The 14,627-nt window shown below is 46.7% G+C and overlaps 1 protein-coding gene across 3 annotated transcripts in view; it reads right to left on the bottom strand.

Annotated features, from left to right (window-relative positions):
* The window catches only part of FANCD2 (FA complementation group D2), a 251,017-nt gene that overhangs the window by 128,748 nt on the left and 107,642 nt on the right, over window positions 1–14,627 (bottom strand). For all 3 annotated transcript variants that reach the window (XM_088479530.1, XM_088479531.1, XM_088479532.1), the window contains exons 24-26: window positions 10,469–10,569; window positions 7,493–7,608; window positions 7,297–7,405 (exon numbers count right to left, since the gene is read on the bottom strand). In XM_088479530.1, the coding sequence (XP_088335656.1) occupies window positions 7,297–7,405; window positions 7,493–7,608; window positions 10,469–10,569 (326 nt within the window). The remainder of the gene's footprint in view (window positions 1–7,296; window positions 7,406–7,492; window positions 7,609–10,468; window positions 10,570–14,627) is intronic.

The raw sequence follows: 14,627 nt of genomic DNA, 5'->3' as shown, positions 1-14,627 counted from the left end.
ATCTCTCTGATGGGTTTGTTCTGATTTTTCAGCCTAATGATGGCTTCACTGATAGTGACAGCTCTTTGGATCTCATATTGAAAGTTGACAGCAACTGATTCCAAATGCAAATGTCACCCCTAGAATCAACTCCAGACCTTTTACCTGCTTAATTGATAATGAAATAACGAGGGAATAGCCCACACCTGTCCATGAAATAGCTTTTGAGTTGATAGTCACATTACTTTTGGCCCCTAAAAAAGTGGGAGGTACATATAAAAACCGTTGTAATTCCTACACCGTTCACCTGATTTGGATGTAATTACCCTTAAATTAAGTCTGAAAGTCTGCAGGTAAAGCTCATCTTGTTTGTTTCATTTCAAAACCATTGTGGTGGTGAATAGAGGCCAAAATCTGAAAATTTTGTCAATGTCCCAATATTTATGGACCTGACTGTATACAGCTCTCCTGCCCCTATAGTGTACTGTCACATATACAGCACTGCTGCCCCTATAGTGTCCTGTCACATATACAGCTCTCCTGCCTCTATAGTGTACTGTCACATATACAGCACTGCTGCCCCTACAGTGTACTGTCACATACACAGCACTGCTGCCCCTATAGTGTACTGTCACATACACAGCACTGCTTCCCCTATAGTGTACTGTCAGCACTGCTGCCCCTATAGTGTACTGTCACATATACAGCTCTCCTGCCCCTATAGTGTACTGTCACATATACAGCACTGCTGCCCCTATAGTGTACTGTCACATACAGTCAGGTCCATAAATATTGGGACATTGACAGAATTTTCATATTTTGTCCTCTATTCACCACCACAATGGCTTTGAAATGAAACAAACAAGATGTGCTTTACCCGCAGACTTTCAGATTTAATTTGAGGGTAATTACATCCAAATCAGGTGAACGGTGTAGGAATTACAACGGTTTCTATATGTGCCTCCCACTTTTTAAGGGCCAAAAGTAATGGGACAAACTAAACAATCCTAAATCTAACTTTCACTTTCTAATACTTTGTTGCAAATCCTTTCCAGGCAATTACAGCCTGAAGTCTGGAACGCATAGACATCACCAGACGCTGGGTTTCATCCCTGGTGATGCTCTGCCAGGCCTCTACTGCAAATGTCTTCAGTTCCTGCTTGTTCTTGGGGCATTTTCCCTTCAGTTTTGTCTTCATCAAGTGAAATGCATGCTCAATCAGATTCAGGTCAGGGGATTGACTTGGCCATTGCATAACATTCCACTTTTTAGCCTTAAAAAACTCTGGTTGCTTTTGCAGTATGCTTCGGGTCATTGTCCATCTGCACTGTGAAGCGCTGTCCAATGAGTTCTGAAGCATTTGACTGAATATGAGCATATAATATTACCCGAAACACTTCAGAATTCATTCTGCTGCTTTTGTCAGCAGTCACATCATCAATAAATACAAGGGAACCAGTTCCATTGGCAGCCATACATGCCTACGCCACAACACTACCACCACCATGCTTCACTGATGAGGTGGTATGTTTTGGATCATTAGCAGTTCCTTTCCTTCTCTTCTCTTCTCTTCCCATCACTCTGGTACAAGTTGATCTTTGTCTCATCTTTCAATAGGATGTTGTTCCAGAACTGTAATGGCTTTTTTAGATGTTGTTTGGCAAACTCTAATCTGGTCTTCCTGTTTTTGTGGATCACCAATGGTTTACATCTTGTGGTGAACCCTCTATATTCACTCTCGTGAAGTCTTCTCTTGATTGTTGACTTTGACACATATACATCTACCTCCTGGAGAGTGTTCTTGATTTGGCCAACTGTTGTGAAGGGGTTTTTCTTCACCAGGGAAATAATTCTTTTGTTATCCACCACAGTTGTTTTCCATGGTCTTCCGGGTCTTTTGGTGTTGCTGAGCTCTCCGGTGCGTTCTTTCTTTTTAAGAATGTTCCAAACAGTTGATTTGGCCACACCTAATGTTTTTGCTATCTCTCTGATGGGTTTGTTCTGATTTTTCAGCCTAATGATGGCTTCACTGATAGTGACAGCTCTTTGGATCTCATATTGAAAGTTGACAGCAACTGATTCCAAATGCAAATGTCACCCCTAGAATCAACTCCAGACCTTTTACCTGCTTAATTGATAATGAAATAACGAGGGAATAGCCCACACCTGTCCATGAAATAGCTTTTGAGTTGATAGTCACATTACTTTTGGCCCCTAAAAAAGTGGGAGGTACATATAAAAACCGTTGTAATTCCTACACCGTTCACCTGATTTGGATGTAATTACCCTTAAATTAAGTCTGAAAGTCTGCAGGTAAAGCTCATCTTGTTTGTTTCATTTCAAAACCATTGTGGTGGTGAATAGAGGCCAAAATCTGAAAATTTTGTCAATGTCCCAATATTTATGGACCTGACTGTATACAGCTCTCCTGCCCCTATAGTGTACTGTCACATATACAGCACTGCTGCCCCTATAGTGTCCTGTCACATATACAGCTCTCCTGCCTCTATAGTGTACTGTCACATATACAGCACTGCTGCCCCTACAGTGTACTGTCACATACACAGCACTGCTGCCCCTATAGTGTACTGTCACATACACAGCACTGCTTCCCCTATAGTGTACTGTCAGCACTGCTGCCCCTATAGTGTACTGTCACATATACAGCTCTCCTGCCCCTATAGTGTACTGTCACATATACAGCACTGCTGCCCCTATAGTGTACTGTCACATACAGTCAGGTCCATAAATATTGGGACATTGACAGAATTTTCATATTTTGTCCTCTATTCACCACCACAATGGCTTTGAAATGAAACAAACAAGATGTGCTTTACCCGCAGACTTTCAGATTTAATTTGAGGGTAATTACATCCAAATCAGGTGAACGGTGTAGGAATTACAACGGTTTCTATATGTGCCTCCCACTTTTTAAGGGCCAAAAGTAATGGGACAAACTAAACAATCCTAAATCTAACTTTCACTTTCTAATACTTTGTTGCAAATCCTTTCCAGGCAATTACAGCCTGAAGTCTGGAACGCATAGACATCACCAGACGCTGGGTTTCATCCCTGGTGATGCTCTGCCAGGCCTCTACTGCAAATGTCTTCAGTTCCTGCTTGTTCTTGGGGCATTTTCCCTTCAGTTTTGTCTTCATCAAGTGAAATGCATGCTCAATCAGATTCAGGTCAGGGGATTGACTTGGCCATTGCATAACATTCCACTTTTTAGCCTTAAAAAACTCTGGTTGCTTTTGCAGTATGCTTCGGGTCATTGTCCATCTGCACTGTGAAGCGCTGTCCAATGAGTTCTGAAGCATTTGACTGAATATGAGCATATAATATTACCCGAAACACTTCAGAATTCATTCTGCTGCTTTTGTCAGCAGTCACATCATCAATAAATACAAGGGAACCAGTTCCATTGGCAGCCATACATGCCTACGCCACAACACTACCACCACCATGCTTCACTGATGAGGTGGTATGTTTTGGATCATTAGCAGTTCCTTTCCTTCTCTTCTCTTCTCTTCCCATCACTCTGGTACAAGTTGATCTTTGTCTCATCTTTCAATAGGATGTTGTTCCAGAACTGTAATGGCTTTTTTAGATGTTGTTTGGCAAACTCTAATCTGGTCTTCCTGTTTTTGTGGATCACCAATGGTTTACATCTTGTGGTGAACCCTCTATATTCACTCTCGTGAAGTCTTCTCTTGATTGTTGACTTTGACACATATACATCTACCTCCTGGAGAGTGTTCTTGATTTGGCCAACTGTTGTGAAGGGGTTTTTCTTCACCAGGGAAATAATTCTTTTGTCATCCACCACAGTTGTTTTCCATGGTCTTCCGGGTCTTTTGGTGTTGCTGAGCTCTCCGGTGCGTTCTTTCTTTTTAAGAATGTTCCAAACAGTTGATTTGGCCACACCTAATGTTTTTGCTATCTCTCTGATGGGTTTGTTCTGATTTTTCAGCCTAATGATGGCTTCACTGATAGTGACAGCTCTTTGGATCTCATATTGAAAGTTGACAGCAACTGATTCCAAATGCAAATGTCACCCCTAGAATCAACTCCAGACCTTTTACCTGCTTAATTGATAATGAAATAACGAGGGAATAGCCCACACCTGTCCATGAAATAGCTTTTGAGTTGATAGTCACATTACTTTTGGCCCCTAAAAAAGTGGGAGGTACATATAAAAACCGTTGTAATTCCTACACCGTTCACCTGATTTGGATGTAATTACCCTTAAATTAAGTCTGAAAGTCTGCAGGTAAAGCACATCTTGTTTGTTTCATTTCAAAACCATTGTGGTGGTGAATAGAGGCCAAAATCTGAAAATTTTGTCAATGTCCCAATATTTATGGACCTGACTGTATACAGCTCTCCTGCCCCTATAGTGTACTGTCACATACACAGCACTGCTGCCCCTATAGTGTACTGTCACATATACAGCACTGCTTCCCCTATAGTGCACTGTCACATATACAGCACTGCTGCCCCTATAGTGTACTGTCACATACACAGCACTGCTGCCCCTATAGTGTACTGTCACATACACAGCTCTCCTGCCCCTATAGTGTACTGTCACATACACAGCACTGCTGCCCCTATAGTGTCCTGTCACATACACAGCACTGCTGCCCCTATAGTGCACTGTCACATATACAGCACTGCTTCCCCTATAGTGCACTGTCACATATACAGCACTGCTGCCTCTATAGTGTACTGTCACATATACAGCACTGCTGCCCCTATAGTGTCCTGTCACATATACAGCACTGCTGCCCCTATAGTGTCCTGTCACATATACAGCACTGCTGCCCCTATAGTGTACTGTCACATATACAGCTCTTCTGCCTCTATAGTGTACTGTCACATATACAGCACTGCTGCCCCTATAGTGTACTGTCACATATACAGCACTGCTGTCCCTATAGTGTACTGTCACATATACAGCACTGCTGTCCCTATAGTGTACTGTCACATATACAGCTCTCCTGCCCCTATAGTGTACTGTCACATATAGCACTGCTGCCCCTACAGTGTACTGTCACATATACAGCACTGCTGCCCCTATAGTGTCCTGTCACATATACAGCACTGCTGCCCCTATAGTGTACTGTCACATACACAGCACTGCTGCCCCTATAGTGTACTGTCACATATACAGCTCTCCTGCCCCTATAGTGTACTGTCACATACACAGCACTGCTGCCCCTACAGTGTACTGTCACATATACAGCACTGCTGCCCCTATAGTGTACTGTCACATATACAGCACTGCTGCCCCTATAGTGTCCTGTCACATATACAGCACTGCTGCCCCTATAGTGTCCTGTCACATATACAGCTCTCCTGCCCCTATAGTGTACTGTCACATACACAGCACTGCTTCCCCTATAGTGCACTGTCACATATACAGCACTGCTGCCTCTATAGTGTCCTGTCACATATACAGCACTGCTGCCCCTATAGTGTCCTGTCACATATACAGCACTGCTGCCCCTATAGTGTCCTGTCACATATACAGCACTGCTGCCCCTATAGTGTACTGTCACATACACAGCACTGCTGCCCCTATAGTGTACTGTCACACATACAGCACTGCTGCCCCTAGTGTACTGTCACATATACAGCACTGCTGTCCCTATAGTGTACTGTCACATATACAGCTCTCCTGCCCCTATAGTGTACTGTCACATATACAGCTCTCCTGCCCCTACAGTGTACTGTCACATATACAGCACTGCTGCCCCTATAGTGTCCTGTCACATATACAGCACTGCTGCCCCTATAGTGTACTGTCACATACACAGCACTGCTGCCCCTATAGTGTACTGTCACATATACAGCTCTCCTGCCCCTATAGTGTACTGTCACATACACAGCACTGCTGCCCCTACAGTGTACTGTCACATACACAGCACTGCTGCCCCTATAGTGTACTGTCACATATACAGCGCTGCTGCCCCTATAGTGTACTGTCACATATACAGCGCTGCTGCCCCTATAGTGTCCTGTCACATATACAGCGCTGCTGCCCCTATAGTGTACTGTCACATACACAGCACTGCTGCCCCTATAGTGTACTGTCACATACACAGCACTGCTGCCCCTATAGTGTACTGTCACATATACAGCACTGCTGCCCCTATAGCGTACTGTCACATACAGAGCACTGCTGCCCCTATAGTGTACTGTCACATATACAGCTCTCCTGCCCCTATAGTGTACTGTCACATATACAGCACTGCTGCCCCTATAGTGTACTGTCACATATACAGCACTGCTGCCCCTATAGTGTACTGTCACATATACAGCACTGCTGCCCCTATAGTGTCCTGTCACATATACAGCTCTCCTGCCTCTATAGTGTACTGTCACATATACAGCACTGCTGCCCCTACAGTGTACTGTCACATACACAGCACTGCTGCCCCTATAGTGTACTGTCACATACACAGCACTGCTTCCCCTATAGTGTACTGTCAGCACTGCTGCCCCTATAGTGTACTGTCACATATACAGCTCTCCTGCCCCTATAGTGTACTGTCACATATACAGCACTGCTGCCCCTATAGTGTACTGTCACATATACAGCACTGCTGCCCCTATAGTGTACTGTCACATATACAGCGCTGCTGCCCCTATAGTGTCCTGTCACATATACAGCGCTGCTGCCCCTATAGTGTACTGTCACATACACAGCACTGCTGCCCCTATAGTGTACTGTCACATACACAGCACTGCTGCCCCTATAGTGTACTGTCACATATACAGCACTGCTGCCCCTATAGCGTACTGTCACATACAGAGCACTGCTGCCCCTATAGTGTACTGTCACATATACAGCTCTCCTGCCCCTATAGTGTACTGTCACATATACAGCACTGCTGCCCCTATAGTGTACTGTCACATATACAGCACTGCTGCCCCTATAGTGTACTGTCACATATACAGCACTGCTGCCCCTATAGTGTACTGTCACATATACAGCACTGCTGCCCCTATAGTGTCCTGTCACATATACAGCTCTCCTGCCCCTACAGTGTACTGTCACATACACAGCACTGCTGCCCCTATAGTGTACTGTCACATATACAGCACTGCTGCCCCTATAGTGTCCTGTCACATATACATCACTGCTGCCCCTATAGTGTCCTGTCACATATAGCACTGCTGCCCCTATAGTGTCCTGTCACATATAGCACATCTGTTTTCCATCACACGGGTATGGAGGGAGATAGTGGTTACCGTAGACACCGCATAGGAATCATTACCTGATACATGATAGATATGAATGGAGCATTCTACCTGCCAGACACTTCTCCAGGACGGACTGCAGCCAGGTGATGTTCTGTAGCCGGGTCAGGACTTTTCCCTTCATGTCAGCGCTCGTCTGCTTACAGAATGCATTTACCACCTGTAGGGTAGGGTAGGGTAGGGTAGGGTGATTTGGTGTCAGTCATGGTGCTGCAGGGACTTACTGTGCCCTAATAATGAGAGTTACCTCTCTGAACCAGTTGAGGGCGAGGAAGAGGAGAGAGCAGAGGAACTCCCGTTCTTGTTTGGACATAGACTCCACCTTCTCTGTGACGTCCAGGTCTGTGAGATACAGCGGGCAGCCTGCACGGCACAAACGGACACTTTCATTAGCGTATGTAACAATCAGTGCAGTCTGCTGGTGCGTCCTAGTCGCATTGTGACTTAGACGCAATTTGGGCAAATAAACAAGAGCTGGACGGGACCTGGCGGCTCCCTGACGTCAGGCACATCGCGCTGCGCTGCGTATTGAGGATATATATACGTATGAGGACACGTGTAGATGCACATACTGAGCCAGGTCCCCGAGCTGCTTCTGTCTCTCACCGTTCACTGAACTCTATTGTATGATCTGTGAATCCATCATGAGAATATAAACCACTAAATGATGGTGTAACAGGGTTTATAAAACAAATTATATTATATAAACACTGCAAGGCTTGATAAATAGCAGCAATTTCCAATGGTACATGAGCCTATCAGACGCTAACAACAAGTACATATTAATAATTATCATTATCGCCCACTCAGCTGTATACAAGGGACCCCCGAGCTCCTCTCCACACTGCAGTGCTGGAATACCAGCTACAATACAACATACTATAGAGACAATGTATCCACACTGAGGGACTCTGTTGCCTTGGAGAGAGATAAACTACCAAATAATCAGCTCCTGACACTTTACAGGCAGAGGAGACTATGTACTAAACCTTAAAGTGGGTACACATTAGACGATATTTCGCCCGATCGCTGACATAACGTCAAAATCGCCTAATGTGTACGCACTATGTTGGGCGATGTGCGCTCCCGTTTGGTCATCAGTCGCATCGTCAAGTCAGCCCTACATGCAGCTCAATCTGACAATGCGACTGACGCCCCAATGCAGTGGGACGCAGCTGGGGCCGACATATCGGGCGGTCAGGCATCAGATCGTCTAATGCAGGGATGGGGAACCTCAGGCCCGGGGGCCGTATAAGGCCCCCGGAATCATTTGGAATGGCCCTCTGAGCTTTTTTCTGTTAGCCTCATCTGGCCTAGCATGGCACCCTGCAGCCGAAATCTATGCAGCAGTCCTTAGGACGCTTCAGACGGTCACACCGCTGCCCTTACAGCTCCACGGAGCATCCTGAGGATGCTCCAGGTATTGCTGTAATCATCTGCTATTGTGGCCCCGGCCCGTATGATGGCCCACGGAGGGGGTGTGGCCTGAACCGAGCCCGCGAATAATGTTATATATATCAAAATGGCCCTCGGCAGAAAAAAGGTTCCCACCCCTGGTCTAATGTGTACCGGCCGCCCGATATGTTGGTCCATCCGTCACATCGCTGGGTACACGTATCATTTAATATGTATCCAGCTTTGGAGAGAGATAAATTGGATGGAGATAAATTAATGTACCAACCAATCAGTTCCTAACTATGACATTTTTTTCAACACAGCCTGTAACATGACAGTTAGGAGCTGATTGGTTGGCAGTTTACCTCCATCCACTTTATCTCTCTCCAAGGCTTCGTACATAGGGCTCTATGTACTAAGTCTTAGATGGACATAAAGTGAACGGAGAAAAAGTACCAACCAATCAGCTCCTGTCATTTTTTAAACAGCCTGTGACATAGCAGCTAGGAGCTGAGTTATCACTTTTTCTCCACCCAAGGCTTAGTAAAAAGACCCCCATGGACCCCATAGACCCCCTAGTCTGCAGCTGGCTCTAGTAGTGTTCAGTCTGTTTACCAAGATCTTCTTTTTGGTCTGCAGCCAGAGATTGGTCCACACAAAACTCATTTGCATCTATTAAGAACATAGTAGCAAGTTTGTTTTAAATGTAACTTAATTAATATGTATTTATTTTCATTTGTAGCCATTACAAGTTACTATATTGCTAGGAGTACGCTACTTTAATAAATGAGATCTATTTTATTGAACACTTGAGACAGTAACTCAGGGTCTCATTTATCAATCCGTGATAAAACGCGCTGCATACGATAACGGTGCTCCAGCCAATCAGCTCCCAACTGTCATCTGTTTGAAAAATGACAGTTGGGAGCTGATTGGCTGGAGCACCATTTATCATACTCAGGGAGTTTCGTCACTCGTTGTCAATGATTACACTCGTTGATAAAGAAGGCCCTGAACATTTTTTAAATACTGCACGTCCCACTTTGACAGCAGCATAGTCCTATTCCGACACCGCTCGTTAGCTCCAATTATGTCCATCTATTTCCGGCAGTGAGGAGACCTCTCTGTAGGAATTGTTCCGGCAGTGAGGAGGCCCCTCCGTAGGAACTGTTCCGGCAGTGAGGAGGCCCCTCCATAAAAATTGTTCCGGCAGAGATGAGGACGCCCCTATAGGAATTGTTCCAGCAGTAAGGAAGCCCCTCCGTAGGAACTGTTCCGGCAGTGGAGGCCCCTCCGTAGGAATTATTCCGGCAGTGAGGAGGCCCCTCAGTAGGAATTGTTCCGGCAGTGAGGAGACCCCTCTGTAGGAATTGTTCCGGTAGTGAGGAGGCTCCTCCGTAGGAATTGTTCCGACAGTGAGGAGGCCCCTCTGTAGGAATTGTTCCGGCAGTGAGGAGGCCCCTCCGTAGGAACTGTTCCGGCAGTGAGGAGGCCCCTCTGTAGGAACAGTTCCGGCAGTGAGGAGGCCCCTTTGTAGGAACGGTTCCGGCAGTGAGGAGGCCCCTCCATAGGAACTGTTCCGGCAGTGAGGAGGCCCCTCCATAGGAACGGTTCCGGCAGTGAGGAGGCCCCTTTGTAGGAATTTGTACGGCAGTGAGGAGGCCCCTCTGTAGGAACGGTTCCGGCAGTGAGGAGGTCCCTCCAGAGATGTAACAAACTTACTGGTAGTATCTCTACTTCTAATTCATATTTCTGTAATGTACAGTAGTTCTTCTGAGAAAACACAAACACAACATCTCTCATATTGTTACATTCACAGAGGAATTACCTAACAACGCATCAATCTCATCCAAGTTGCCGTCATACTCGTCCTCTATGCAGAGCCGAAGTAACCGGAAGAACGGAGACAAGCAGAGAGAAGACACGAGGCTGTGGTGGGGGGGAATCACAGTTACATGTACAATTAGCACAGTATGCACAGAAGGGCGATCAGTAATAACAGCATTTATATACCTGCATTACATCCCTTTCCCTGAATCCACTGGACAATGGGGTACAGAGGCTCCTCCTAGGGTTCCGCCACTTTAAATCTTTACAATCCCAGTCTTTGCTCCCCCCCCAATCTCCATCCTGTAATAGGGAACTCCGGGCCTGATTCAGATTTGTACACTATGCTGATGTTTTCACAGTGGAGCGATTATCGGGCGCATGCGTCAAGGTACATTACACCGTAGCCGCTCGCAGCAAGTATTCACAGTGTGACTGTCAAGGAGCGCTTGTGGGAGGGAACAGGGAGTGTCACCTAAAAACGCAGGTGCCGTGACCATTTCAGGGGCGTGTCGCATCCTGTGCCTGCGATCCTGTACGCAGTAAACATCGCTCTGGCGCATAGGACCGCTAACAGTGAGTGATCTGCGACAGATTCTGCGTCTTTATATGCAGATGTTTGGATTTGTAAAGACGCTTGTGGCCGTCTCAATACTTATGCCAGCGGCCGAGACATTTGCATATTTTCGCACAGCAGCTGCGGGGGCACTAACGTACAAAAACCCACAGGACAGGATAAGAGACACTAAATACCATCTTCTTACCATACTCTGAGGGTCACTGCGCCACGGGGACTTCCCACAGCTTTTACACTGAGTACATCAGCAACGTCGCAGAGCGCAGAACATCTGGCATCAGGCTGTAACACCGGAGCACTAGGTGTAGGTAATTGTCGCAGTTACCACACAAGGCCTGAACATGGGCGAGATCTGCATAGCATTGTGCTCTGACCAGCACGTGATCATGGTGGTTTCTTCCATCACAGAAGGAGCTTTTTGTTCCTCCCTGATGAAAGACGTGGCATTGTCCCAATAAACCAGGGGTGGGGAACCTTTATTCTGCTGAGGGCCATTTTGATATATATAACAGTATTCACGGGCATGTGCAGGCCACGCCCCCTCCATATGACATCACAAGGCGGCAGGGCCACAATCTCCGGTGATTACAGCAATGCCTGGAGAATCCTGAGGATGCTTCGGGACCTGTAAGGGCAGCGGTGTGGCCGTCTGAAGCTTCCAAAGGACGCTCCAGGAAGCACTGCTGCATAGATTATGGCTGCATGGTGCCATTCTAGTCACCCTGCTAGCCAGATGAGGCTAGCAGACAAAAGCTCAGAGGGTCAGACCAAGTGATTCTGTGGGCCTTATACAGCTCCCGGGCCTGAGGTTCCCCATCCCTGCTCTATGGCATCATAGGTGGCAGAAGATATCCCTGAACTAGAGTCTTTAGCATCGCCCTTAATTCTAGAACATTGATCAGAAGCCCGGCCTCTGCTGCGTCCCACAGATCCTGACAATGAAGGGTAACAGCCCCCCCAGCCCTGAATCGTGGAATCCCAGAAGACTGAAGAACAGCCCTGTAGAGGTTGATGTCCCTCAGGCACCAGTGCAGTGACCAAAGCCTCCTGGTGAACAGCAATATCTGTTATTTTTTCGGCAGAACCTCTGACATTTCAAAAATAATTTAATAGGGATCAGCCTTGAAAGGAACCAAACAAACTAAAAGGCTTTGAATGTCGAGACCATGTTCTCATGTCGAGCAGACAACGCAAAACCCCCAAAAAGTAACGTTCCATGGCTGAATTCCCTAATAGCTCACAGTCTTCTTGTGGGTGGTACTCTAAATCAGACATTCCCAGGTGTCACAATACACGGATGTGTATCTTTACTATAGGATTAGTGGACACCCAGAACAGAGGCGCGTTTCTCTAAAGTGACAGTGGTTTCAACAGGGACCCACGCAAGAAAGTTTGGGCTTTGCTGCACCCAACATGCAGGTCGTGGACCATTGTCTGGGTTTCCAAGTATGGAGCTGGTAACAGAACTGGGTGCCTGAAAGCTTGTGGAAGCAGTCGGCTAGAGCGGCTCACTGCTTGGCAGGCAGATTCGGTTCCAGGGAACAGGCAATACCAGGTCATTAGATAGAAGGGTCAAAAGCAAAACTCAATAGGCGCAGTACAAAGGAAGAGACAAAATCCGGTCAGAGAATAGCTACGGTCAGGAACAGGTTAACAGATAAGGTAGCACACGCTTGGTACAGGAACGCGGGAGGTAGGATGAGACCTAATACTGTCTGTGCTCAGAAACTTCCTTTTATACTTTGAAAATGGTGCCAAACATTATGTCACAATTGGCGTCCCCGCCTCTTTAAATCCTAGGCTGAGCGGCTCACGCATCCCCATGGGAGATATGCGACCACTTGTTACCACTGGGAGCTGATCGCAATGCAGACCCTACAGGACATGAGGAGCAGCGCTGCCGGAACCGGTAAGTGATCACCGGGCTCCGGCACGCTGTGACACCAGGAGGGACCAATGCACAACTCTGACATTTCCGGGACTTCCGAGTCCTCCATAAAGAGGAGGAAACAATACCCTGCGCTGATCTAGCCATGACCTGTGCCCATACCCAGCTTATCTTGTGGCACTGCCCCTGCCCAAGCTCATTCAGCTGAATACGTTATTCTCAATGCAGATTCAGGTAGACGGTCGGTTCTGTAAACCTATCCCCTGAGGGGTGCACAGAGAAGTGCATGAGCTCAGGAATAGACCAAGCCACAAATATGCTGCAGGCAAATTCTGCCGGATCAGTGCGCCAGCAGGCTGCGTATAAGGGATCCATGCCTGATTGCCCATGGGGTAACTGAGAATGACATCACCTGATCAGGTCGGTCTAATCTTGGCCCTGGAATGACTCCCTTTATCAGGCATGATAAGTAACGAGGAAATGACAGATACAGCGCCAAGGAAGGAAAATACCCAGGAGCTTGGTTAGGATTATCTAAACCAAACAAGGAGGTGGCAGCTAGCCCAAATAAGGAGATCTGTGCCCGAGACTGGTACTATTTGCTCCTAATAAAAACATTGCTAAGAAGAATTCACTAAACATAACAACTTAATGATCAAAGGTTAAAAAGATCAATAATAATCATTTGTAGAAGACAATACTGCTGGGGAATCATTTCAGAACTTGCAGCAATAGATCATACAGTAAGTGACAGAGAGGTGTAATACCCCCCAGCTTATTCTCAGCACATTACGTTCTGGCCCTAGGCAACAGCCACACCAGCCACGTGTCCACAGCTGCTAATATCCTAAATAAATTGAACCTGATGCGTAAAAAAGTGTCATGTGCTTCCACGTCTTAGTGATCAGGCATGGGTCTGTGTTGCGGCAGTGGTTTCCTGCGTGTCTGCTCAGCATATGGAGTGTGGCTTCCAGCAATGCAGAGAGATTTGCAGTAGTATAAGCAGCAGCAATCTATAAACCTTGATGCGTTTCTCTGACTTGGCATCAGTATCATCAGAGTATCATCAGTGTGCGCATAAGGAAAAGTGATAACCACGAAACCACCCAGAAAAGAAACCACCAGCCCTAGAATACGCAGAAGAGGAGGAGCAGGAGCTGCTGGCGGTCTGTCTACTTTACAGCTGACGGCAGACAGTGAACAGAGTCCAAAAAGAAGCTGCCTCACGAACGCACCTTCCCTCAGGGCCCAGCGCCATCCGGTATCTCGGGGCAAGGTCGGAATCACAATATACTGATGTAAGAAGAACTTGGGCAGTGCCTTAGACCTACATGAGGGTTTTGCCAGAAAACAACAGTCCCCAGGAAAAATGAGAACTGGACATCTGTAGGAGAGAGTCCCAGCTGAGACACCTTCCATGCTGGGGAAATGGCCAGGAAGAAAACAGGGTTTGCGAGTCCACCCGTGAATGTGACATAGATTATTGTGCGCTGGTTGAATCTCTCCGCCATCCTGGAGTGACTGAGCCTGGCTTTGACCCCAAAACTAGCACCTTAGAGCTCAAGGTCCCCTCAACACCCTTAAATGAATTGTCTCATTTCCTAATGATTCACTTCTCCCACCCCTCCAGGACATAGAGCGGAAGGTGTCAGAACACAAACAGACTGAGCCAAATGCTAGCCCCGGCTACTTGTG

Source organism: Taudactylus pleione, unplaced genomic scaffold, assembly GCF_031769625.1.
Source record: "Taudactylus pleione unplaced genomic scaffold, aTauple2 ptg000239l, whole genome shotgun sequence".
Taxonomy (NCBI): domain Eukaryota; kingdom Metazoa; phylum Chordata; class Amphibia; order Anura; family Myobatrachidae; genus Taudactylus; species Taudactylus pleione.
The sequence above is the reverse complement of the archived record's forward strand: the minus strand, read 5'-3'. Positions and strand labels throughout refer to the sequence as shown.